Source organism: Aquarana catesbeiana, linkage group LG04, assembly GCF_042186555.1.
Source record: "Aquarana catesbeiana isolate 2022-GZ linkage group LG04, ASM4218655v1, whole genome shotgun sequence".
Taxonomy (NCBI): Eukaryota; Metazoa; Chordata; class Amphibia; order Anura; family Ranidae; genus Aquarana; species Aquarana catesbeiana.
The window spans coordinates 563,004,155-563,028,711 of NC_133327.1; the positions used below are offsets into that span (position 1 = coordinate 563,004,155).

General features: G+C 43.5%; 1 protein-coding gene across 2 annotated transcripts in view; it reads left to right on the forward strand.

Moving 5' to 3' along the window:
• CNST (consortin, connexin sorting protein) overlaps window positions 1-24,557 on the forward strand; it is a 225,364-nt gene that overhangs the window by 194,766 nt on the left and 6,041 nt on the right. For both annotated transcript variants that reach the window (XM_073628017.1, XM_073628018.1), the window contains exon 10: window positions 20,872-21,007. In XM_073628017.1, the coding sequence (XP_073484118.1) occupies window positions 20,872-21,007 (136 nt within the window). The remainder of the gene's footprint in view (window positions 1-20,871; window positions 21,008-24,557) is intronic.

Consider the following 24,557-nt stretch of genomic DNA (forward strand, 5'->3'; position numbering starts at 1 on the left):
GTAGAGGGAATTCTGAACAGTTCCAAATACCACTCAATATTGGCACAAAACCTTCAGGCTTCTGCTAGAAAGCTGTACATGAAGAGGAACTTCATCTGACAGTGACCCAAAGCATACATCCAAATCAACAAAGGAATGGCTTCACCAGAAGAAGATTAAAGTTTTGGAATGGCCCAGCCGGAGCCCAGACCTGAATCTGATTTGAAAATCTGTGGGGTGATCTGAAGTGGGCTGTGCACAGGAGATGCCCTCGCAATCTGTCAGATTTGGAGTGTTTTTGCAAAGAAGAGTTGTCAAATTTTGCTAAGTCAAGATGTGCCATGCTGATACTCATAACCCAAAAGACTTAATGCTGTAATAAAATCAAAATGTGCTTCAATAAAGTATTAGTTTAAGGGGGTGCACACTTATGTAACCGTATTATTTTAGTTTTTTTATTTTAACTTCCCTCCACCTAAAAGATTTCAGTTTGTTGTTCAACAGTTGTGACCTATACACTGAGTTGTACAGTGTATAGGTCACATTAAGGGTGGAAAAAGTTCTAAAATTATTTTATCTTTCTTTTTTTTTTTACATCACAGAAACCTGACATTTTAACAGGGTGTGTAGACTTTTTGTATCCACTGTACATGGTCTTGATGAAGCGGATGGCCCAGCGAAACGCGTACACCAACCTACAATTTAATTGCAAGTCTATGACATTGATATGCTTTGTAACTCGCAGAGGTTCTTTTTGTATATTTTCAGAGTTTTTAATTAAATGTTTTTGTTACTTATGTGTACATAATTTTTTTTTTTTTTTTTTAATACATCACTGTGTAAGAGTGGTTGGTTCTCAAAGGCAAACAGAAAGTCCCACTTCAAAATATTGTGTGTTTTCCATGCTATTATCTGGGACGATGCCGATGAGAAACTAACCAAAGAATTTACACCTGGCACCCCACCCCAGTTATGTGTGATGGATAACCCTTGAAATCACTTTCTGGGCACAGAGAACCCCTACTTCCAATTATTATATCTACAGCTTATGGTACATTATTGTGATGGTCATTGGGGAAAATTCTCCTTACATTTGTGGTTATTGGCAAGAATCTCTCCTTACAGATGGCTAAAAGGATAATTGCTGCCAGTTGTTACTCATCTGAGAGGCAGTAGTTGCTTGTTCCTCAAGGAACCCGTAGCAACCACTGGAGGATCCTCTAGGGTTCCACGTAATCCTGGTTGAGAAAGGCTGTCTTAGACATTACATCTATATATCCATGAAGCAATTGTACTTGTCTAGGTTCTTTGGCAGGTTTACAGAACTTTTCACACCAGTTCTACATTTAGTGCATGTGTACTGAAATTTTGTATCATTTCGCTCTCCTATGAAAAAATGATCAATGATCTATGTAAGCTCCTTCCCCAGAACGTACTGCAAAAGGCCTTATGCCACCCCAAGTATTGGGTTAGATTCTGCCATATACTATTTAATTGTATTTGCCAATGCCATGCCATTCATACTGAAGATAAAACTTGTGTTTCTTATTTATCACCTAATTCCTTATCTTAGGGTGGATTTAGTGAGGTTTCCTGTTCCCATGATCAAAAGATGATGTTGGTTTGCCTACGGTTGCTTTTGGCCTACCGGCTCTGTTTCAAGAAAACATGTTGCTAATTCTTTCATCACATAATCTGTAATTACTGGTGAGGTACTGCTGCATTCTTTTATTGTTTACACGTGTATTGAAAGGTGTATCTTTGGTCAGTCGAACTGCATGAAGGCTTGACGTTCTTTGTTGAAATGTACAGCCTGTAATTATTGATTGGGTCATTTTTTCCACTTTGCTGACATAGAATCTCTTTAATGCCTGGGCACAGGGAATACATCTTGCACACAAGTTTTCATTTTGGAAACCAAGTTGTTTTCATGCTTTGTTTTTTCATTGACTGTCTACTTTTTGTGATTTGTCTTATGTTGCGTTGTGATAAATTCTCATTTTAGTTCACACTAATGCGATTTATCCAGAACGCATGGAATCGTATGACAAGTGAAATTACTTAGGTCTCTGAGGAGGCCATTCACATATATGCAGTGTAAATCCAATGCAATTTTAAAAACGGTCTTGTGGGATTTTTTTGCAGTACAGTGCGATTTTTAGCTCCATAGACTCAAATAGAAGCTGTATGCAGACCTGTCCTAAAGTATCACAATTCCAGCACGTTTTCTTGAAGTCTTTGCTTTCTTCCTCACCTCCCATCCCTGGACCATGGGATCAAATGCAGGAGCGAAAGCATAAACATGACCTAAATCGCAGCTGTATCCATAACTCATAAAAATCTCATCTGAATCGCATCAACTCACACTGCAGCTTCTCCTTGAAATTGCACTGCAAAATGGATTCAACTCTAACTGCATCAGTGTGAACCTAGACATAGTCACCTGTAGCTGTGACAGTGGCAAACTGCAGTTGATAAGATTTTGTAACTCTGTACATTTGATCTTGTGATTTTATGTACCTCTGCCATACTGCACAGCCAGTCATGATTTCCTGATAATACAGTTCAGCTTCTTGTGTCACCTTTCTGCCTCCAGCAGTGAATGAGCGCCATCTCTGAGCGATGAGCTGACCCAGGAAGCAGTAATGGTGGACCGCTAAGTGGTAGTCCTCTTACTAACTAGCAGAGGTTTGTGTAAATAAATTTCAGGACAAAAATTACAAACCATTTGGCAGGTAAGACCGTAAGATCCTTTTCACACTGGGGTGGTTTTCAGGCGCTTTAGCTCTGGAAAATAGCCTCTGCTAAGTGCCTGAAAAGTGCCTCCCATTCATTTAAGTGTAACTTTTCACACTAGGGTGGTACGCTTGTGGGACATTCCAAAAAGTCCCGCAAGCAGCATTTTTGGGGCGGTGTGGGAGCGCTTTATTTAGTGCTCCCAAAACGCCCTGCCCTTCGGAATGAATAGGCAGTGCTTTTGAAGCGCCGCAACTCTGGAGTTTTTAACCCCTTCTTTGGGGTTAAATGCACGCCGCTTAAACATCGCTAAATCGAGCAGCGATTTAGCACTTGCGCGGCCCCAGTGTGAAAGGGGTCAAAATTTTTGCATGTCAAATATAAAGTAACTGCACGATTAGTAATAAAAACAGGCTAAAAATTACAGTTTGTTTGAACACAGTATATAATCATCACACTGTGTACTAAACCAAAGGCACCACCTTAAGTATACAGGTCGGTAACTAGGGATAAAACACTCCTGCTTAGTACAAGAACCTGTTCACTTATAAGGGAGAAGTACCTTCTACTTATGTTGTGATAACAAGCGTGTGCATAGTCCCCGTACAGCTCAAGCGTATTAGATATGTGTTCATGTCATAGTAATGACCACTTTGTGGGAATGATAAAAAAAGAAAAATGGATGCTTGTTAACATTTAGTATACTGGCCATGGGGAACTTTCTTCTGAGTGTGCGTTCTTGTTTGTGAGTTTCCTATGGGTTCATAATACCAAAAAAAAAATCCAGCTGCTTAAAGCAGAACATTACCCTCTCAATCAACATTTAACTATTTGAATCCTTATGCTGCTAGCCTTAGTAAACAGATAGGAAGGTATATTATATTTACCATATTTATCGGTGTATAACACGCACATTCATTTTAAGAGGAAAATTTCAGGAAAAACAAATTACATTTTAAATAAGGAACTTTGAAGCAAAATAAGGGTCAGTGCCCATCTGATCAATGCCCATCTGCAGCCTCACAAGTGCTATCAATGCAGCCTCATCAGTCCACATCAATGCAGCAGCCTCACCATTGCCATCAGTGCAGTCTGATCAATGCCCATCTGCAGCCTAGAGGGACAGGGAGGGCGGCAGGACGAGCGCCGACAGATTACATACAGTGAGAATCTCCTTTGATGGACAGAACAGTGGTCCAAAGGCTTCCCAGGAGACGGGACTTCCTATTACAGAGGCCGCCAAGTGAACAGGAGATTCTCCCTGTATGTAATCTGATGGTGCTCGCCCCGCCCCCATCCCTGTCCTCTCCAAGGCAACTAAAATTGAAGTATTGGCGTATAACACGCACTTGCTATTTGCACCCGATTTACAGGGTGAAAAAGTGCGTGTTATACGCCAATAAATACAGTACTTGTTTTAAAGCAGTATTAAACCACAAAGCAAATATTTTATATTGCAGCTTATTTCATAGTGATGGCTGCATATGTTTTTCTTTTTTAGGCTTTCTTTCTTATTTTCACTTGGTGATCTGGCCTGTAAGTCTGTTCTGCAAAAGATCAAGCTATCCTGAAGATGTAGCAGTTACTATAGGGTTGTAGTACATTTACTACTGTCCTGACTTGCTTACAATGATCTGCTTTTATTTATGTAGAATGTTTGTTCCAAAAGGAAAAACTGTTGCTGTACTGCTTTAAAACTGTTAGCTGGAGTTTGGCTTCAATTTGTTATGCCGTGTACACACGATCGGACTTTTCACCTGCAAATCCGACCGTGTGTGGTCTCCATCGGACTTCCGACGGACCGTTTCGGGCGGAAATCCGACGTACTTTAGATTTGAAGCCTGCTTCAAATCTTTACGTCGTACCTCCGCCGGACTCAGTTCCTGACGGAAAGCCCGTTCGTCTGTATGCTAGTCCGAAGGACCAGATACGACGGAGGAGCAGGTTGCTGCATCTCGCGCTCGCTGCAATAGGAAAAACTAATTTTCCCATTGCGGCGAGCGCGGGGGGCATCCCAGGCCCTTAGGTCTGGTATGGAACTTTAAGGAGAACCCCCTACGCCGAAAAACCGGCGTGGGGGTCCCCCCAAAATCCATACCAGACCCCGATCCGAGCACGCAGCCCGGCCGGTCAGGAAAGGGGGTGGGGACGAACGAGCGCCCCCCCCCCCTCCTGAACCGTACCAGGCCGCATGCCCTCAACATGGGGGGGTGCTTTGGGGGAGGGGGCGCCTTGCAGTGCCCCCCCACCACAAAGCACCTTGTCCCCATGTTGATGAGGACAAGGGCCTCTTCCCGACAACCCTGGCCGTTGGTTGTCGGGGTCTGCGGGCGGGGGGCTTATCGGAATCCGGGAGCCCCCTATAATAAGAGGGCCCCCAGATCCCGGCCCCCCCACCCTATGTGAATGAGTATGGGGTACATGGTACCCCTACCCATTCACCTAGGTAAAAAGTGTCAATAATAAAACACAACACAGGTTTTTAAAATAATTTATTAAACAGCTCCGGGGGGGGGGTCTTCTTCCGTCTTCGGGGGTCCCTCTGGTTCATCTTCTCCCGGCGTCCGGTTGGTTCTTCTCCGCTCTCCGGCCTCTTCTCCCGGTGTCCCAGGTCTTCGGCCGGCCCCTCCGCTGTCTTCAGGTAGCTCTATTGCCAGCGGAGGTCCGGACTTCTTGGCTTCTTGTGTTCTCTTCTCTTCCCCCAGATGTTGACACGACGCTCTCTCCGGCTGGACTGGTCTCTGAGGGCTGCGTTGTGACTTATATAGGCGGAGACCCCGCCCCCATATGATGTCACAGTCCCTGGGCATGCTGGGACTGTGACGTTTTAGGGGGCGTGGTCGACCGCAAGGCGCCCCCTCCCCCAAAGCACCCCCCCATGTTGAGGGCATGCGGCCTGGTACGGTTCAGGAGGGGGGGGGGCGCTCGTTCGTCCCCACCCCCTTTCCTGACCGGCCGGGCTGCGTGCTCGGATCAGGGTCTGGTATGAATTTTGGGGGGACCCCCACGCCGGTTTTTCGGCGTAGGGGGTTCCCCTTAAAGTTCCATACCAGACCTAAGGGCCTGCGACGGGGCTCGCAAGGTTTCAATCTCGCCAAAAAAAGCGGCGAGATTGAATTCCTTTTCTAGTCCCGTCGTACCCAAGTCACGTTCAAAATGAACGGACTTGTCCGTGTGTGGGAAAGTCCGTTCATTCTGAAAGTCTGGCGGAAGTCCGTCGGGAAGACCGGATTCCAGAAAGTCCGGCCGTGTGTAGGCAAGTCCGGCCGTTCAGAAAGTCCGGCGGTAGTCCGCCGGAAGTCTGGCGGCAAGTACGTCGGACCTAGCTTTCTAGAAAGTCCGACCGTGTGTACGCGGCATTAGTGTATCTAAATCTAACACTCCTCTCCCCCAGACTGACAGTGCTGCTGTTCAAAGGTGCCCCCTATGCTTCCTAATCCAGAGTGTGAGCAGTCTAATACAGGAGGTGTGTTACTGGTCATATAACCAGGTGAAAACTGAGGGGGGGGGGAGCCTAAAAAAAGAAAACTAATGCAACCATCACATCTAATGATTGGTAGGCTGTAATAAATTACATTTTTGGTTTTGGGTTTAACTACTTTGACTCCCAGGCCTATTCTAACACGTCACACATACATATCAAAATCAGCACTTTTAGCAAATCAGCATTTACTAGATAATTACTTGGAACCCACAAAAAGGTTGTATATTTTGAGAAAGCAAAAGCCCCTCAGAAAAAAAATGTTGGTTGTTGCACTTTGTCACATGATATTTGTGCAGCGGTTTTTCAAATGCATATTTAATGAATATTAGTGCACATAAACGCAATATAAAACTTTTGTAAGACTACAATATAACACCTTGTTTGGTAAAATAGAAAAGTTGATGTTCTACCGAGTAACTTCGCGAGCCTTTACAGGTTACCAGTTTAGAGTTACACAGAGGGCCCAGTACTAGAATTATTGCGCATTTGCACACGAGCACGGGTGGACTGGGGCACTTCGCATCGCCTAAAAGGTCATCTTCGTACAATCAGTTAGGTTAATCCAGCTATTTTGTCTTTTGTCACGGTTACGTGAGGTTTTTTTGGAGTTTTTTTTTTTCCAAGATGAAAAAAGATCCCACAAACACTTTTAGGTATAACATTTAAAGCAGAACTCCGGGATTTTCAAAAAAATCCCCCGTTAGTACAACACACACACACACACACACACACACACACACACACACACACACACACACACACACACACACACTAAACAGGCATCGCATTTGTGAAATTTCTTACCGTTTAAGAGATATGACTGACTGAATTTTCAGGAAGTCAGTTTTCTGATTCAAAAAATGCAGCCTGTATTCTGGCAGGGAGGATCTCTTAGAACATTAGAACAGTGATTGCATCATATCCTCTTTTCTCTCTCTCTCTAACTGTAATCAAACTACATTTCCCATGAATACTTGGGATGGGAGTGAATATGGGAGGTACACTAGGCTTGTACATGTAATTGTGACCTCGCCCACTTCAACATAGATTGTAAGCTCTAACAAGCAGGGCCCTCTGATCCCCCCCCCCCCCGTATTGAATTGTATTGTAATTGTACTGTCTGCCCTAATGTTGTAAAGCGCTGCGTAAACTGTCGGCGCTATATAAATCCTGTATAATAATAATAATAAATCACACCCCCTCATTCTGCAGCCAGCAAGCCATACATAACACACGGTATGATAGGTTACAGCCTTATAAATGCAAAGCATTTTAATATAATAATTTAATACATTTTAAATTAAAACAATGCATTTAATATAAATGCAAACCAGTGCAGCTTATCAATGTCCACCAGCGCAGAATGTCAGGCACCACCAGTGCTGCTTGTCAGGGACCATCATGTCAGTGACCACCAGTGCCACTCATCAGGGACCACTAGTGCCACTTGTCAGGGACCACCATGTGAGGGACCACCAGTGCCGCTTGTCAGGGATGACCGGTGCCACTTGTCGGCGACCACCTTTTCAGGGACCGCCAGTGCCACTTGGGGACCACAATATTGCCATTTGTCGGTGACCACCAGTGCAGAGCGGGATTATTATCAGTATTGCTTGTATATACACAGCGGGGATCTCCGCAGTGTCTGGTATTGTTATGAGAACGCCGAGTGCTGATGTCCCGCCGTTGTTATGATTGACAGCGCACTGTTCCTATAATGGCGGGGGGTCCGGACATCAGCATCGGTGTTCTCATATACTATACCTGACACAGTGGGACATCCCCGCTGTGTCATACAAGTAATTACTGATCATGATCCCCGCTCTGCACGGAGATAGCAGGTGGGCGGGGTCAGGCGAGGATAGAGTGGAGGGGGACTATTACATAGGAACTACAGAGCTCAGAGGAACATGGATGGCAAAGTGGGTGAAGGTAGGAGATCAGCAACAAGGACATGGGGGAAAAAAATTTGGCCGGAGTTCTGCTTTAATTAAGTAATGACGGATACAGAATAATTTTACAAAATGTAACAAGAATACTTGGCTATAGATGCCTTTTCATTAAGGGCCCCCCCCCCCCCCCCCCCGTCTTGGCACAGATGATCAAAACCAGGCACATGCATTTCAGCAGCCCTGGGACGGAGCAACTACTACGAGGGGAGGCCAATACGTTCGTACCCTCACCAAGATCCAGATGTGCTAGGGATCTGAAATTTAGTCCATTGACTCTTCCTTCTCTAGATATCCACCTCCTATGGTTGCACGCTTCTCACATCTATGGAGGAGCCAGTTTCTTTTCTTTTTTTTTTTTTTGGTATTACTCTGCAATGAGGCCGCTCGGGGGAACTGTCGGATTCAACGTCTGAGTCATATATTGTCCTTGTTAAGAAGGCTGCACATAGGAGCGGACGGTGACGCATTTCGGGGGGGGTGTCACCTTTTTTCTCAAGTATTGGACAATTTATGCAGAGGGCTGCGCGCCATGCTCTCATACACAGGGTTCATATTACATTGCCAGTATCCACTTCAATGCTGCACAAGGAAAATTAACAAATGAAATATGCAATAAAAGGTTTTAAGGACTACTAGGCTTAGCAAGCCTACTATGGGAAAATATAGAATATGATAAAGCAATTAAAAAAAAAAAAAGGAAAATATATATATATATATATATATATATATATATATATATATATATATATATATATATATAAAAAAAAACAGATTTATAAATTCTGCATCTAATTGATAAACAAAAAAAAAAAACCTTTTGCTGTGTGCAGTGTGTGCCCGACATAACGGCAGGCAGGGGATTACCTCCTCGCTCTCCTCCCAGCCGCTGGCCCGGCTCTCCAGCATTTCAATTAACTGCTCCTGGCTCAGCTTCTCTTCCACCCAGAGGAGCAGGGCGCTCTTGTGCCGGGAAACCACCGACTCGGGAGCCCCCATGTCCCTGAGCCTGGTCATCTCCTCCCTCAGCCGGGCCTGCTCCAGTAATACCCTGGGTGAAAGCGACAGCAGCGGGAATGAAGAGCCGCCAGGGATCCCCAGCTGGACTGCATTCTGATGGCGCTTGCTCCTCCAGCCATGTCAGTAGCTTCCGCCGCTAAAGGCGTTCCCTAATGATGACAGTGCCGGGCAGTACTCTGTGTCTGGAAGGCCTACGAGGCCTGGTCCATCTCCACCTTCCCAGCGAAGACCCCACAGCCCACGCGCAAGGACACAATTTCTAGTCGCCATGGCGACCTGGTGCCTGGGATTTGTCGAGCTCTGTAATATGTTGTAAACTGACCCCCTACTAATCTCCCTAGCTGAGAAATGTAAGTCACACATCTATCTTCAACCACTAGCTCCTCAACTTTCACCAACACACTTGGTTCTGTGGCAGTTGACGGACAACATTCCCTTTTGATCATCCTGTATATTTGTGCGACCACACTTGAATTTTCTCTTCCATCGTTAGACAGTCTCATATGATGGACAATCCTCTCTATACACAGCTGACATCTCTTCATGGATTATTTGGGCAGATTTCCCTTGAAGATGGAGGAACCTAATCACGGCTCGGTATTCAACTTTGTCTGGCATGACACCTACTCCTTTTCTCTTGGCTTGTTGCAGTATTACTAAAACTGCAAAATTTCAGATCTCTAGCACATCTAGATCATAGTGAGGGTAAGAACTTATTGGCCTCCCTCGTACAAGCTTTGGCTGTGGTGTATTCAGGACCAGTGTGTAAGTAATTGACCAATCGTAACTATTTAGAGAGTGGGTATCACCTTTTAAAGAAGATTGTGGGCTCGGTCATATGGTCAGTTTACAATGACATTCCTATAGCATTAGGTCAGTTAAGGCAAACCATACTTATATCCTTATATAGCCCCTTAACCAGGTTCTGGAGGCATTCCTATACGTAAGTGAGCCACAATCAAGGAAATATTAATTTCTTCATCACCAGCCATAAACAGTTCAATCCTCTGCCAGTTCAGCAGAGACCGGCTGAGATCCAAACTATCTATGGGCAGGCTGATTGTATTCAAGTCAATCCTTTGATTTGACTTTGGTACAACCAGCATATCAGATTTTTTACATGAGATAGCTGCTAGCAATAATCCCTATGTTCTCCTGGCAGGGGAAGGATCCCCACGCTTCCCTGCTGGAAGAACACAGAGGGAAGGATTCCCCCATCAACATTGACTGTGTTGATAGGGAAATTGAGTGGTTTTCTTTCCTGCAACCCCTAGTTGCAGGAAAGAAATTCTTCTCTATGGCCTGCCTTAGTTACTGCATTGTTTTGGAACACAAAAGTACTTTGGCAAAGGGGTGTTTCTTTGCAGAAATCAGAAAGTTGGCTCCCTGGACATTGTGTTAACTAATCAAGGATTACTGTTTAATATGCGGTTTTCTTTGGGCTTTTAAAAACTGTAATACTGCTCAGCTGGTTTGATTTGACTGAGCTTGTTAGAAGCTAAGGCATGTATTTAGTCAGTAGATCCCTGCCTAAAACCACCACAATATTGAAATTTCTCAGCATTTTAGATGGAGACAAAGCTCTATAATAGCTTTGCGGTTTGGTAGATTTGCTTGGAGGAGTCAGCAGCTGGTGGCTGGTCAGCTATGTAAACGAGTAGAGGTAGAATAGTTTTTGAGTTCTTTCTTATGCAAAATGCACAGTCCAGTGCCACGTCTTAAACGTTGGTTGTTAAAAAGCCTTGCATAGGAAGATTTACATTGCACTTGTTAAGGAAATGGTTACAAAGTTCAGTGCTAGCAGTCTGCTCTTACGTTTATCAGGAACTGGAGTGGAATGACACTTGCGCATACAGTAATCAGGAAATATTCCACTCTCCAAGGATACTAGTTTCTGAAATCTCCGACGATTTGTGATGTGTGCCTTGCTGTCCAAGCACTGTCCAGCATCATAACAGAATAAATGTCACGGTCTAATGGCTGTTTCAAGAATGGAGCTACTGGTGGCGCTGAGGTAAGCTACCAATCTTCATTTCTGAAAGAATGTTCTTGTAAATCATAAATCCCTTCTTACCAACTAATCATGTTTCCCATGAAAAATCTCCAAAGCAAAAAAAGAGGGAGGGGGGAGGAAAAAGGAAACCAGGGACTATCTCCGTACCCTGAAAGATTACATGTCAAGTAAAAATGTATACAATTTACTGATACATGATTAAAACATAGAACCCCCCCCCCCTCCTTTTTTGCTTTGGTGATTTTATGTGGGGAATAGTCTCCTTGCACTCATTTATTATTGCTATTTGGATGACGGTACCCCCAATTCTTTACCCTTTAGTTAGTCATTTGGAGGCCTTATTGTGCAACTAATCATGGATCTGCAATCCTCCTTGTTGTAGTAAACAGAAATGAGCACACTGTGATCTTTTTGGTGTTGATGCATTTTGGTTAATGCTGCTGCATTTTAGTTTAGTTTATGTCCAGCAGAGACATATTTAGTATATAAAAAGCAGTTCAAGTCGTGTGTGTTTTGTGGTTTAGTGCAGGTTTGTGACCTGACAAATTGGTAGTTGCTGCGTTGTTGCAATAGTACTGTGGACCTAATCAAATTGTCTGTATTGGCTAATAGCAACTCAGCAGATTAAAGCGGTTGTATAGTCAAACTTTTAACTTTTACCTACTAGTAAGCCTATGATAAGGCTTACCTGTAGGTAAAAAAAAAATCTCCTAAACCTGTACGGTTTAGGAGATATTCCCCTTGCAATGAGCCGCTGACTGCAGCGGCGCATGCAGACAGGGGATTCTCCGCTGAAAGCCCGGCAGATGCCGGACCTTGCCGGAAAGAAGTCTCCCGCACGCACTCACAGCGCTGGAGCCGCGATACCCGGAAGACACACCGAGGCAACATGTCAGCTACCTCGGCGTGGACCAGGTAAGATACAGATGCCTCGTTCTAAGGTAAGTATTTCATAATGAGCTAATATGCTGTGCATACTAGCGTATTATGACTTTTACCTTACAAGTGTATATAAAAAAAGTAAGTGTCAGCGGGTTTACTACCGCTTTAAGACCTTCATTCTCCAACAGTCCTTTTACACAATGCAGTGTAGAATGTTGTCAGGTCACCTGGGACCAGGTGACAGATGCACTCTGTAGGAGTCAGAAGTGCACCGCTAAGGTAGTGGACCCTAGGACTGACTGCTGCGGATTGAACCCTGGAAGGTTCAGGAAGCAGGTCTACAGGATAACTAACATGGATCCCAGTGGGAGCTAGAGCATAGATTCCCCAGGGCGCGGAGTCTAAGAGCCAGCGGGTGTTCACCAGAGCCTCTAGTGAGGAGGATGGACTGCGCTGCAGTCTGGCTTCAGGTCGCGGCCCCCCACGGTCTCACAGCTCACGCCCACCGTAGACTACAGGAGAAAAGGAAGGAGGCAGCAGGCTGGAACGGCAGGGAAGTAAGGGGTAAGCCAAAGGTCAGGGCGACTAGCAGACGAGGATAAACATAACACGCCAGAGGTCAGGGTAACAAGCAGACAGGGAGAGTCGAGAACAGGCCAAAGTCGGTAACAGGAATCAGACGTAGGAAACACAGCAAGTACACACGGAGGCTAACACACAATGGTTGATCAGTCCTGCTGGCTTGCAGTGCACAGGTTAATATAGGGTTCCCTGATAGGGCCTGGGGTAGGGCCATGCTTAGAGGAGATGTTATAAAACCAGTCAGGTGAGAGGCAGCTGGTCTTTAAAGATGAACACATGGAGACAGGTAAGCTGACAGAGAAAACTCTACTGCATAACAATGACAAATGTATTCCGACTGCTTGCTTTATGGTCACACTCCTCTGTCCAAGTGTATGTCACAGCGACGTGAGGGTTTAGAAGATTTGTCCCTGGTGCTCAGTAAAAATAAAAATTGTAAATTTAAGCGGTAAGTGCACAAGGTGAAATGCTTCCCATTGGACATAAACCCTAGTAATTCAGAACATTTTAGAAGGTGGCTAAATAAATTTTTTGCTATTCAGCACTGCAATACTTTAACTGGCAATTGTTTGATCATGCAACACTGTATGCAACTGAAATCTATAAAACTTTTTTCACACAAATAGAGCTTTCTTTTGGTGGTATTTCATCTGCACTGGGTTTTTTATATTTTATTGTATAAATGAAAAAAGACAAAGTGTTCGGGCGAAAAAAACTATATTTTCTACTTTGTTAAAAAAAATATATCTAATAAAATCAAATTTCTTCATAAATTTAGACCAAAATATATTCTGCTACAAGTCTTTGGTAAAAAACAAAAAACAAAAACAAAAAAACAATGTATATATATTTGTTTTTGTGTGAAATGTGTGGCGTCTAGAAACTATGGTGTCTATATATACTGGAATTTACACAGCTATAGACACTATACTGGTAATGACAGTGATCGACTGTGATAGGGTAGCGGGCAATCTGGTGCTAACAGACACTGAGTGACAATGACGTTGCTAGTGACACTAATACAGTGATCAAATATAATACTTGTACACTGTACTAATGACACTGGCTGGAAGGACTTAACATCAAGGGGCAGTCAAGGGGTTAACTCTGTGCCTAACAAATGTAATATGCGCTACTTTTACTCAGATATGGCTGGGTTTTTTTTCTACCTTCTTTTCAGGGATTGGACACAGCTGATCAGCAGGTTTCAGTCAAAATCTTTGGCTGAAACCTGCTGAAAAAAATGTGGTGTGTCCAGTCACAGCAGGGGTCAGCAGGAGGCGTAACCATGCATGCCCCCAAACCCGTAAGGAAGCTGGCAACGAACATGTACATTGTTGTGCCCACGTCTGCCGCCTGCTCACATTATATTTACTGTGAGTAGGTCAGCAATTGGCTAAATTGAACAAGCCGAGGCTAGAAGCTTGTTTGCTATGCAGAGCTGCTCCAGATTCTGTCTGCTCCAGTTTTAATAAAATACCCCCATTGTATTCATAGGTTCCACAGATGAATACCATATTGTATTGTACCATTACTGGTAGGCAATGCTGGTCAATGGGTGACGCAGTTATCTCATCTAATATATTTTATCAACACGCCTCAAGTCCAGTTCAACAATTTTTAGGTTTTGACAGCTCACATTGCTAAATGGATTTTTTATTACCAGCGCACCTCAAATCCAAATCAACAACAGTTTTATTAACTTCTATAAAAGTCAAAAAAGAGAGATGCAATGTTTTGGGGCAACTTCCACATTTCTAGTAACAATATGATGATGTTTTGATGGCACATATCATTTACACAACGTTTACTGTTTCCTTCCTTGTTTTTATAAAATATTGTATTTTCAACATTATTCTATCATTATGAAAAGCCAAATGTTGTTTTCTTGTACATTATATCATGATAGTGGTTACTGAATTATTTTGCATGTTCTGTCCCTGAAATTTGTTTTTGTGCCTGAAAAGGCCCATTTCTGATTTATGATCCTGACAGGAACTTTGCAGCATCCAGATTTCTAAATACAACACACACCTGCTTCGGATTGCTAACAGACAGAAAGTTGCAAACACTCCCTGTAATGCCCACACTAATACCCAGTGTGGTCAAAAACTATAGCTGGCAAATGTAGCTTTGCCTATAGCAGCCCCCGTTCCTTTTAGGTGAGCAGACCTACCGGTGCTTGGTTGCCCCCCAGACCTTACACAATGTGATTGATTTACTACAGGCACATTGACCTACTGACTGTGCATTTTGCAAGTGCAGTTGCCTCAGAGCTTGGTAGATGAGGTAAAGCTTCACAAAGAATACACATACTGTACACATGCATAGAAAAAAAAAGCATGTTTCCTTGCTTATGATTGGATTATGGATATCAGCAGAGCTTTGCCCCCTTTTCTAAGCTCAGAAGCAACTGCACTGGCAAAGTGCACAGTCTATTTGCCTTCAGTAAATCAATCCCAATGCTTGTCAATGGTCATGTGGTACAAGAGGCAGAGTGAAGATTTTAAGCACGTCTTGACCGCACTATAGCTGAATGACTGCTTTAGTGCAGTTGTCCATTTCTGGGAGGACATCTATTGACATCCTCCCAGAACCGCGTCCATTGCAGTGTACATATGGCGCACTTTGTGGTTGCTGTGTCCTTCTGATCAGGGTAAAGGGCCAATCACAGTGGCCCTTTACCATGTGATCAGCTGTGTCCAAGAACAGCTGATCACAATATAAACACACTTTACCATTATCGTCATTCCTTTCCTCACACGCTGTGATAGCATGAGGAGAGTAGAGCCGGTAGCCGGAAAGTGTGACAGGGGACAATCTACACTGATAATAAAGACACTGATCATCAGTGTTCTGATAATCAGTGCCGCCTCATCAGTGAAGCCTCCTCATCAGTGAAGCCTCCTTAGCACACATTAGTGAAGGAGAAAAAATACTTATTTGCAAAATTTTATAAGAGAAGCAAAGATTTTTTTTTTCCATTTGTTAGAAAAAATTATAAAAAAACTAGTAGTGATTAAATACCACCAAAAGAAAGCTCTATTTCTGTGAAAAAATAAAAATTTCAAATAAGTACAATCTTGCATGACCGCGCAATTGTCATTCAAAGTGCGACAGCACTGAAAGCTGAAAATTGTCCTGGGCAGGAAGGGGATGAAAGTGCCCAGTAGACAAGTGGTTAATAAAGTGCCTAAAGTACTTTGGGACAGGCAGGTGTGGACTGATGTTTCAGAGGGAGAGCAGTAGCAATATCCGGAAGGCAGAAGGTCTGGCTGCCAGTCAGTAGCATGGGGTCATGCAGAGAATAAAGCTGGCAGCAGGCAGTAAACATAACACAGGGACAAGCAGAGGTCTTGGCAGGTAGCTGAGTATTTCAGAGACAGGCTAGCTAGAGCCAGAATCAAATATCGGTGAAACGGTGTTAGAGGCTGGTGTAGACAGCATTGTGACAGGCACAGAGCTCTGTGTTTGTGATTTTCAAATAAAGCACCCAAAGCACCTCATCCCATAAGGACAAAAGGTTTGTAAGGGACAGCCTAGCAATGAGGACACTGTACATGGGGGGAGATCATTGCCAGTCCCCTGGCAGGGGTGGGGGCTTCTCTCCAGAGCAGGCCTTGTTTTCTGGCAATGGACACGCAAGCCTGGCAGAAGAGTGACTGAGCGACGGACTAACAGGAGAAGTGTGTCTCACGTGGCTATCACTTCTCAGTGGGTGAGTATGACAGCTCAGTGGTCCATCAAGTTAGGGAGAAAATATGTAAAAAAAAAAAAAAAGGAGAGGTTTCTTTGCCCTTGCAATCTTTTTGCTGGTTAGTTGCCACCTGCAACAGGATTAGAAGTGTGACACCTTAGTAGAGCATATGTCTCTGGAAGCACATGTCTGGATACTTGCTTGCTGCTCCTAGAGCTTTTGAATTCAATGAATATTTTTCTGTTCTTGGATCTTTCCATTCTGCAGAAATTTTTCAGATTTCGTTGCTCCTTTAATGGGTCATTGGTAGGAATGAGATATACCTTTTTTTTTTTTTTTTTTTTTTTTTTTTTTTTTTTTTTTTAAAGTTTTGAGTCTGGGCTATTTAATTAAAAAATTTTTTTATTGACAAATATGCAAAAACAACATGTTGGTACAGCATCAAACACGCTCAACATAAGCGTAAAGAATTAGTGTTTGGTACATAAATACACAAGAAGTACTTGTTCACAGTTGTATATTCTTGAATGTCCAGTTCAAATAAAAAGTGACTGCATACAAGTACAAAGTAATTTGGTTTCGTTATTACATTGCTCCCAGTACAACATTTTATTTTCCCATTCTCACACATGTTAAGTATAGAGAAAAAGTTGCTCACAGAGTAGACATGGTAAGAGTGGAGGAGCACCAGATGTTCCACACCTTATCGTATTTCCTGGGACAACCCTTATGCTCAAAAAAAATTTATTGCCGTAGTATCTGATTTACTATCTGAATCCATTGACGAGTAGATGGCTGAGCAGACTGATTCCACTTAAGTGCAATAGCCTGAGTCAGGGCTATTTTAGTTGTACACTTTCTCCGCTGTCCATGGATACTAGAAAAGTCACACTGAGACATTGACTATCCTTGTTGAGCTGGTGTACAAGTTCAGCACTTGATAAATCCACTAGATTATGAGCTGGCTGCAACCTCAAACCCTTTTTAACCTTTACTTGAAAGTTAAAGCTCATTCTCTGCACCTGTGCTGGTTTAACTAAATCTAGTCTATGAAGATCAGCAAGTCTAAATTAGAACTGACTGCTGTAACAATGGTAAGAGTGTTGCGAAGAACTGATCTTATTTTGCCACTTGGGACCAACCAGCCTAACTTGGAAAACAAACATATAGCATGTATAGATAAACTAATATGAACTTCAGGAGCCATTTTTCCAGACTAGCCAGCCAGCATGTTGTCCTAAATGGTGACTGTAAATCTAAACAGCTAATTGCAAAGTTAAAGAATCTAATTGCCCACCAAAATAACAGTAAAGCACATACTCTAATGAGCTAGCTACCCCTGCTGTACTTTATAACTACCTAACCTCAGGAGGCGTTCTGAAGACTCCGTGTCTCTATCCCAGCCTGCCTTTGTACTGCTAGTCAATGTAACCACTGCGGGGACAGCCATGTTGAGATCCATCCTTCTCTAAACCAGGGGTAGGCAACCTTAAAGAGATGGAGACCTACCTAAACAACATGGGAGAAGTCAAAGATCACAGAGAACAGTGTCACCTCCTCCCACCTGATTTAAACCTCCAATTGCTACCATGTCACAATCGTGCAGGATATATTACAAGTCCATGGCTAAGCAAAGCAAACCCTCAGGAAAGCTGCAGGTACACTGCACTGTACCTGCGGTGTGTGTAAACCGCAGCCCTATACTAATATGTCCAGTGTATTCCTTCACACTGACCTGAAAATCTCTTCTTTCCTGCTGCTGGCACCTGGAGACCTAGCCGGGATAAGAGGTGGAGTGCAGTTGGTGCTACTCCGCATGGGACAGGAGCCAGCACTACAGAGGAGGCATCGGCTTATGCAGCTTTTGCTCCCTACTACAGCTCCAACTTTACAAGTAGTCCCTCTGCATTGCACTCTGTTTGAAGCCCTAAAATGGTGGGTCAGCAAGCCTAGGCCGTGATCTACCTATCACCTGTCTGTGATCTACTGGTAGATCACAATCTACAGGTTGCTGACCCCCACTCTAAGCTAACAACTCTACCTCCTACCTGCCTATCCTGCCTAAAATTCCTGAAATATGCATGCTTTTACAGGTGATTTTAACTTTCAGCAGTTATGGAACTATGCAGTATGGAGACAAATTTCAGGCAGTTCTAATTACTGACAATTTTCAACTTTTGAACGAATATGTAAGTGAACTAATGAGTGATTTCAGGTATTTTCTTTAAAACCTTTTAGGCATCCATTATTTTATTGAGTTGAAGATAGTTGGTGCCAGCAGAAATTGAGAGATTGTTAGGATCACCCTTTTTGTTTTGGCTTAGAGTGGAGAGGGATTAGAACATCGGGCAGTTTTTATTGCTGTCTGTGTCCCCGTTGAGATTCACTTTCTCTATTTGTCATGTTTACTCCCCATTCACACCAGTGCGACTTATCATGCAATTTGATCATTTCAAATAGCATGACAAGTCGCACCCTATTGTCTGCAGTAGAAGCAGTCAAATCAGTGCGACTCCATTGGAGTCGCACCGATTTTGAAAGTAGTTCTTGCACTACTCTTTGCAAGTTCAGGTGCGACGTGCATAGACATGAAGTCACACACGTCTTACAAGTCACACTGACATTTGACTTTGAAATCGTGCACCTTCAAGTGGAGGCGCACGATTTCAAAGTCAGATTCAGTGTGACCGAATCCTTACTGTGAACTGAAAGTAAAAGAAAATCCCAAAGTTTGGGTTGAAACCAGAACAGGAATAGAAGGGAAATCTCTTTCTGGTGACACTCTGGGGTTCCCTTAGGGCCTGATTACACTTACTTCATAATGTGGCATTGGGCACTCTTTTTTAAAACACTTTGAATGCCAATCAAAGCACCTGTCATTAAATAAAATAGTTACCTTACAGTCCTGTTCACATGTTTGCTTGGCTTAAAAAATTATACCCCATGTTACTTTCTTGGTGCTTTGAAGCATCTCCAAAGCCTCCGTAGAAGTCTGACAAAGCTTGCTTACAGCACCTGAAGCTTTTGAGGGGCATTATTTCAGCTATTTTGGAGGGATTACCGGTATTGGATATCCTAGGATGTACTGGGAAACCAACAAGTGAACCGGAAAGACGACGACGGCAGTCACTTTCGGTTCATGTGTATATATTCTGGAAGTGTCTGGTGCAGACGTCAGATCTGGCGTGTAGCATGGAGCAGAAGGAAAGTGAGCAGGGTTTAGACTGGAGTGGAGCAACTAGCAGACGGCACGCGTTGTATGCAATATGGGAATGTTATAGAATGTTATATTAACTTTGCATTTGTGTTTTTTAGGGGGGAAAAAAAGCTTGCAGCGGCGCTTGGGTAAAATAAGATTCTCACGGGTAAAAAAAAAAAATGTTGCAGTGATGCTCAGGTTTTTTGTTTGTGAGGTTTATGTGACCGTGAAAAAATTTTGATTCGTGGTGATCAGTGACAATGTCTAGGGAAGTACAGGGTGCAGTGTCTCCTACTTGCTCTGTCCATCTTGGGCATCATTGCCTGGCAGCCATTCATGTACCTCATGAGGTTGTAGATCACCTCTGGGTGACCAAGGGACTTCAGAAAATTCATGGCTGAGTGCAATACACTGTTCTTGGTCTGCATCCACACACATTGTTTTTTTTTTTGTTCACTGTGTATGTAAAAGGAAGCCATATTTGTTCATTCTATATTTGTTCTGTGCTCCCTGCTTAATCGTATCTTTACATTTTATTGCTTTTCTTATCTAGATGTAGGTGAATAGGTCAAACTTTATTAGAATGCTTTTTCTGAAAGCTTGTTAGTTTATCTTTTTAATAGATTGTCTTGCAGCAGGTTTTTAGCAAGGATGTTTACTGCATGATCTGAAATACAGAAAACCACTACAGGGCACACCTACAAATATGTACAGTATATTATATATCATTTTAAAAACATGTCATGGAAAGTGAAATGTAAAAATCATGTCTAAAATTACTCTCAAGAAAATGGAATGTGAATAAATACTGCCTTTAAAGTGGTTGTAAAGGGAGAAGCATTTTTTTATCCCAATGCATTTCATGCATTAAGGTAAAAAGCCTTCTGTGTTGGGCTCCCGCCCAGCCCCACCTAAATGCTTACGTGAGCCTGATCTTGATCTGGTGCTCTCCTCTCTCTCCTCACTGGACATGAAGGCAGCAGTGGAAGCCATTGGCTCCTGCTGTTGTCAATCACAGCCTGTGAGGAGAGTGTGGATAGGGCCAAGCCATGCTGTTTGTGTCAGTAGACACACACAGCCAGGCTTTGGAGTGAGCCTGCACGAGTGCCCCCAAAGCAAGTGCTTTGGAGGGGCACTCGAAAGAGGGGAGGAGCCAGGAGCGCTGGCAGTAGACCCCAGAAGAGGAGGATAATGAAAGTATGACATGTTTGTACTTTGTTAAAAAAAAATCACTTTAAAATATAATATATTCCTTTTTAAATGAAGCCAAACACCATACAGCCATTATGCAGAACATATCCTTATGTTGTCTTGTTTTTTTTTCTTTAGGTGAGCCCCGTTGCTGGTTTGGTGTCCATACTAAAGAAGCGTGATGGCAGTGAGGGAGAAAAGACTTTTCAGCCTTTACAGAAACAGGCAAAGAGGAAAGTGCGGTTCCAAGAAGCAGAAGATGCACTTGAACAAGGTAGGTTCTTGCTTGCACTGCTCTGTGGAATAAAACCGTAAATAAATTACCGTATATACCCAAGTATAAGTCGAGGCCCTAATTTACCACAAAAAGGGAAAAACTTATTGACCCGAGTATAAGACGAGGGTGAGAAATACAGCAGCTACTGTAAGTGGAAAAAGAGGGTCAACAATGTCCATCTGCAGCTGTATACCTCCCTGTGTCCTGTGCATATGTGCATGTGTCCTGTGTATGTGTGCATGTGTCTGTGTGCATCCTACCTGTGCCCTGTGCATGCCTCTGTGTGCCGCTCTGCACCGATCAGCGTGTGCTATTACTATTCGGCGGCCATTCACTGTTCAAAAGCCGCGCCTCCTCCTCGTCCATGATAGGCAGAAAACTCCATTTCCCAGCAGTCAGCGGTCAGCCTATTACGGACATTCTCTCATCCTCATACCATGGACGAGGATGAGAGAATGTCCGTGATAGGCTGTACACTGACTGCCTATCACAGACGAGGAGGAGGCGCGGCTTTTGAACAGTAATTGGCCGCCGAATAGTAATAACACACGCTGGCCGCTGTCTGCCTACATGACACGCTGATGATGTAGGCAGACGGCGGTGACTCGAGTATAAGTCGAGGGGGGCACTTTCAGCCCCCAAAAAAAGCTGAAAATCTCGACTTATACTCGAGTATATACAGTACACTTCAGCTTTTTTACAGTGAAGGTGCCATGAAAATAAACATTTCTAGTGGGCAATATATAGGAGCTAATTTACTAAAACTTTAGAGTGCAAAATCTGGTGCAGCCATGCATGGTAGCCAATCGGCTTCTAACTTCACCTTGCTCAGAGATCCTGTTCCCTTAAAGCACAATAAACAGCACACTGCTTGTGCTGTGTAACCTGCTCCGCTCCTCTCTAAACTGTAATAAACCTGGCTGATCCTGCCCCAGTCTGTGTTTCCCTCTCTGTGCTGATCACGGTAATCAGGGCTGCTGAGCCTTGACCACCGTGGTCAGCGTACGTCCCTCCGTCATCCGAAGCAGTCCTCTGCTCTCTTCTCTCTCCCTCACCCCCTCCCTCCCTGCATGTCGGCTCTGGGTCTTTGTCTTGGTCTCCGCTACTCTCCACCAAACTCTCCTGCCCCCCTTTCAGCAGTCAAAGCCCTGTGAAATACCTGGTACTTCTAAGTATGCAGGAACATGTGATCCTTTTCCTTTTTTTAGAGGAAATGAAAAACAGTGCAGTGCTCACAACAGGAAACAGATCCATAGGTTGGACATGGAATCCAAACATAGGTGCTTTGGCTCACTGAGTGTCCTCAATACACCAGGGTTCAAGGTGAAGCAAAAAATGTGGCCGGCAACTGCAACATCCATATAAACTTCTTTATTTCTTGCACAGAAGTAAAATTCTACTTACTTCTGTGCAAGAAATAAAGAAGTTTATACGGATGTTTAAGTTACCGGCCACATTTTCCTTTCTATTCCTTTTCTATTGTGCCCGAGTGTAAAGTGACAGGATTACAGGATCAGCCTGTCCAAAACTGAGGAAACATCTTAGTAAGAACTGTTAAGTTTCCAGGACTGCACATTTGCTGTGGCCTTTGAGGGGTTCCCACTTTTCCAGTTAGAATTAATTATTTGTATTTGATATGACTGGTAATTCAGAAGAAGGTGCTGGTGCATACAAAGCTCAGTGGAAACCCCCCAAAACTCCTAGGTGGACAAAAGTAGAGTTCTAATAGGAATTCTGAGAGCTGAAATATCTACAATGTATGTATATAACCAGGGGTTGAATTTTAACCCATCATGCTCCACCTATAACTTAAAGTAGAAGTTCAGCTGAAAACGAATTAACTCTAAGAGCCCTTTCACACTGCCAGCGCCCGGGCGTTGGCGGTAAAGTGCCTCTAGTTTTAGCGGCGCTTTACTGACTTTTTTGCTGTGCTTTTCGTGCGCTAGCGGGTCGCTTTTAACCCCCGCTAGAGGCCGAATAAAGGGTGCAAAGAGCTGCTGAAATCCATGGGCAGGGGCACTTTAGGAGCTGTGTACTGTATTAGCTGCTTGCAGGACTTTTTTTGACATCCTGCCAGCACAGCGCCCCGGTGTGAAAGCACTCGGGCTTTCACACTGGGATTGCAGATGAGGCTTTTTTTCATGCAATTTACAGGCCCTATTTTTAGTGCTAAAGCACCGCAAAAACACCTCCAATGTGAAATCTAAATCTACTGGCAGCCACATTCTAAGACAAATCTATTTAGTAGAGCCCTTTCACACCGAAGAAATGGTTAAATGCGCCCATGTATCGCCGAAGCGCCTGGGCAGAGGCGGTGGAGGAGCGGTGTATACACTGCTCCTCCACCGCCCCAAAGATGCTGCTTGCAGGACTTTTTTTCAACATCCTGCCAGCATAGCGCCCCATTGTGAAAGCACTCTCACATTGGGGTGGCAGAGGAGGCGTTTTTCAGGTGCTATTTTTAGCCCTTGTGAAAGTGGTCCTACTGTAAAGCAAAAATCGCTATACATACCTTTTCTGCAGCCAATCTGGTCTAGTCCCATGCTGAGCTGTCAGCGGCTGCTTCTCTGTGTAGGCGTGTGTAGGAGAGGTAGCCAACAATGGAAGCCCCATAGTAAGTCTATCAGTGACATCCTTTCCCAGCCATTGTCTGCTGTCTTTCATGCAGCATCTGCTGCTGGAGACTGGACTGGATCGGCTTTAGAAAAGGTATGTATAATGATTTTTTCTTTACAGAGTTAGATAGATTAGTGAAAACGCTATGCCAAAAGAGGATAGGCATAGAATAGTGCCACAACATAGAACCTGTGAGCTATAGTGTCAGAAAAAATATGATTCATATATCAAAATTGACAATTTATTACAAAAAATAATAAATAATTATGTATTTAGACAAATACAAATTCATAAAACCATCAATCCTCCACCATACAGCATTCATAGACAACATTTTCTTGGGACAAACAAAATGTCTGGACACTTCACATGTATCTATAATAGGGACCTTGTAAATGCACTGCTAGAGGCAATAGGCCTAGGCAATTGGGAATTTGGTCTTTGCTTCATGAGTGACTACCCATGTTGTCAGCATTACTTTGTATTTCCCGTTTCTCCTCTGATTACCATCCACCCTCAAGCCTCCAGCACAGTGTCCCATTCCGTGTGTACCCTCCAGCCATATATTGCAGCCCTCAGGATTTTAGATTTTTGAATTTTGCATTTGGCCCCTCTATATCCACATTAGGACTGTGTGGCACTGGCGGTGTCTCCTTATTTTTTGCCTATTGCCTCTAGCAGTGCATTTACATGGTCCCTATTGTAGATGCATGTGAGGTGTCCAGATGTTTTTGTTTGTCCTGTTTGTCTCCAGATAACGTTGTTTATGGTGGAGGATTGATGGTTTTATGAATTTGTATTTGTCTAATTACATAATTTATTATTTTTTGTAATAATTTGTCAATTTTGATATTTTAATCATATTTTTTCTGACCCTATATCTCAGAGGCTCTATGCTGTGGCACTATTCTATGCCTATCCTCTTTTGGCA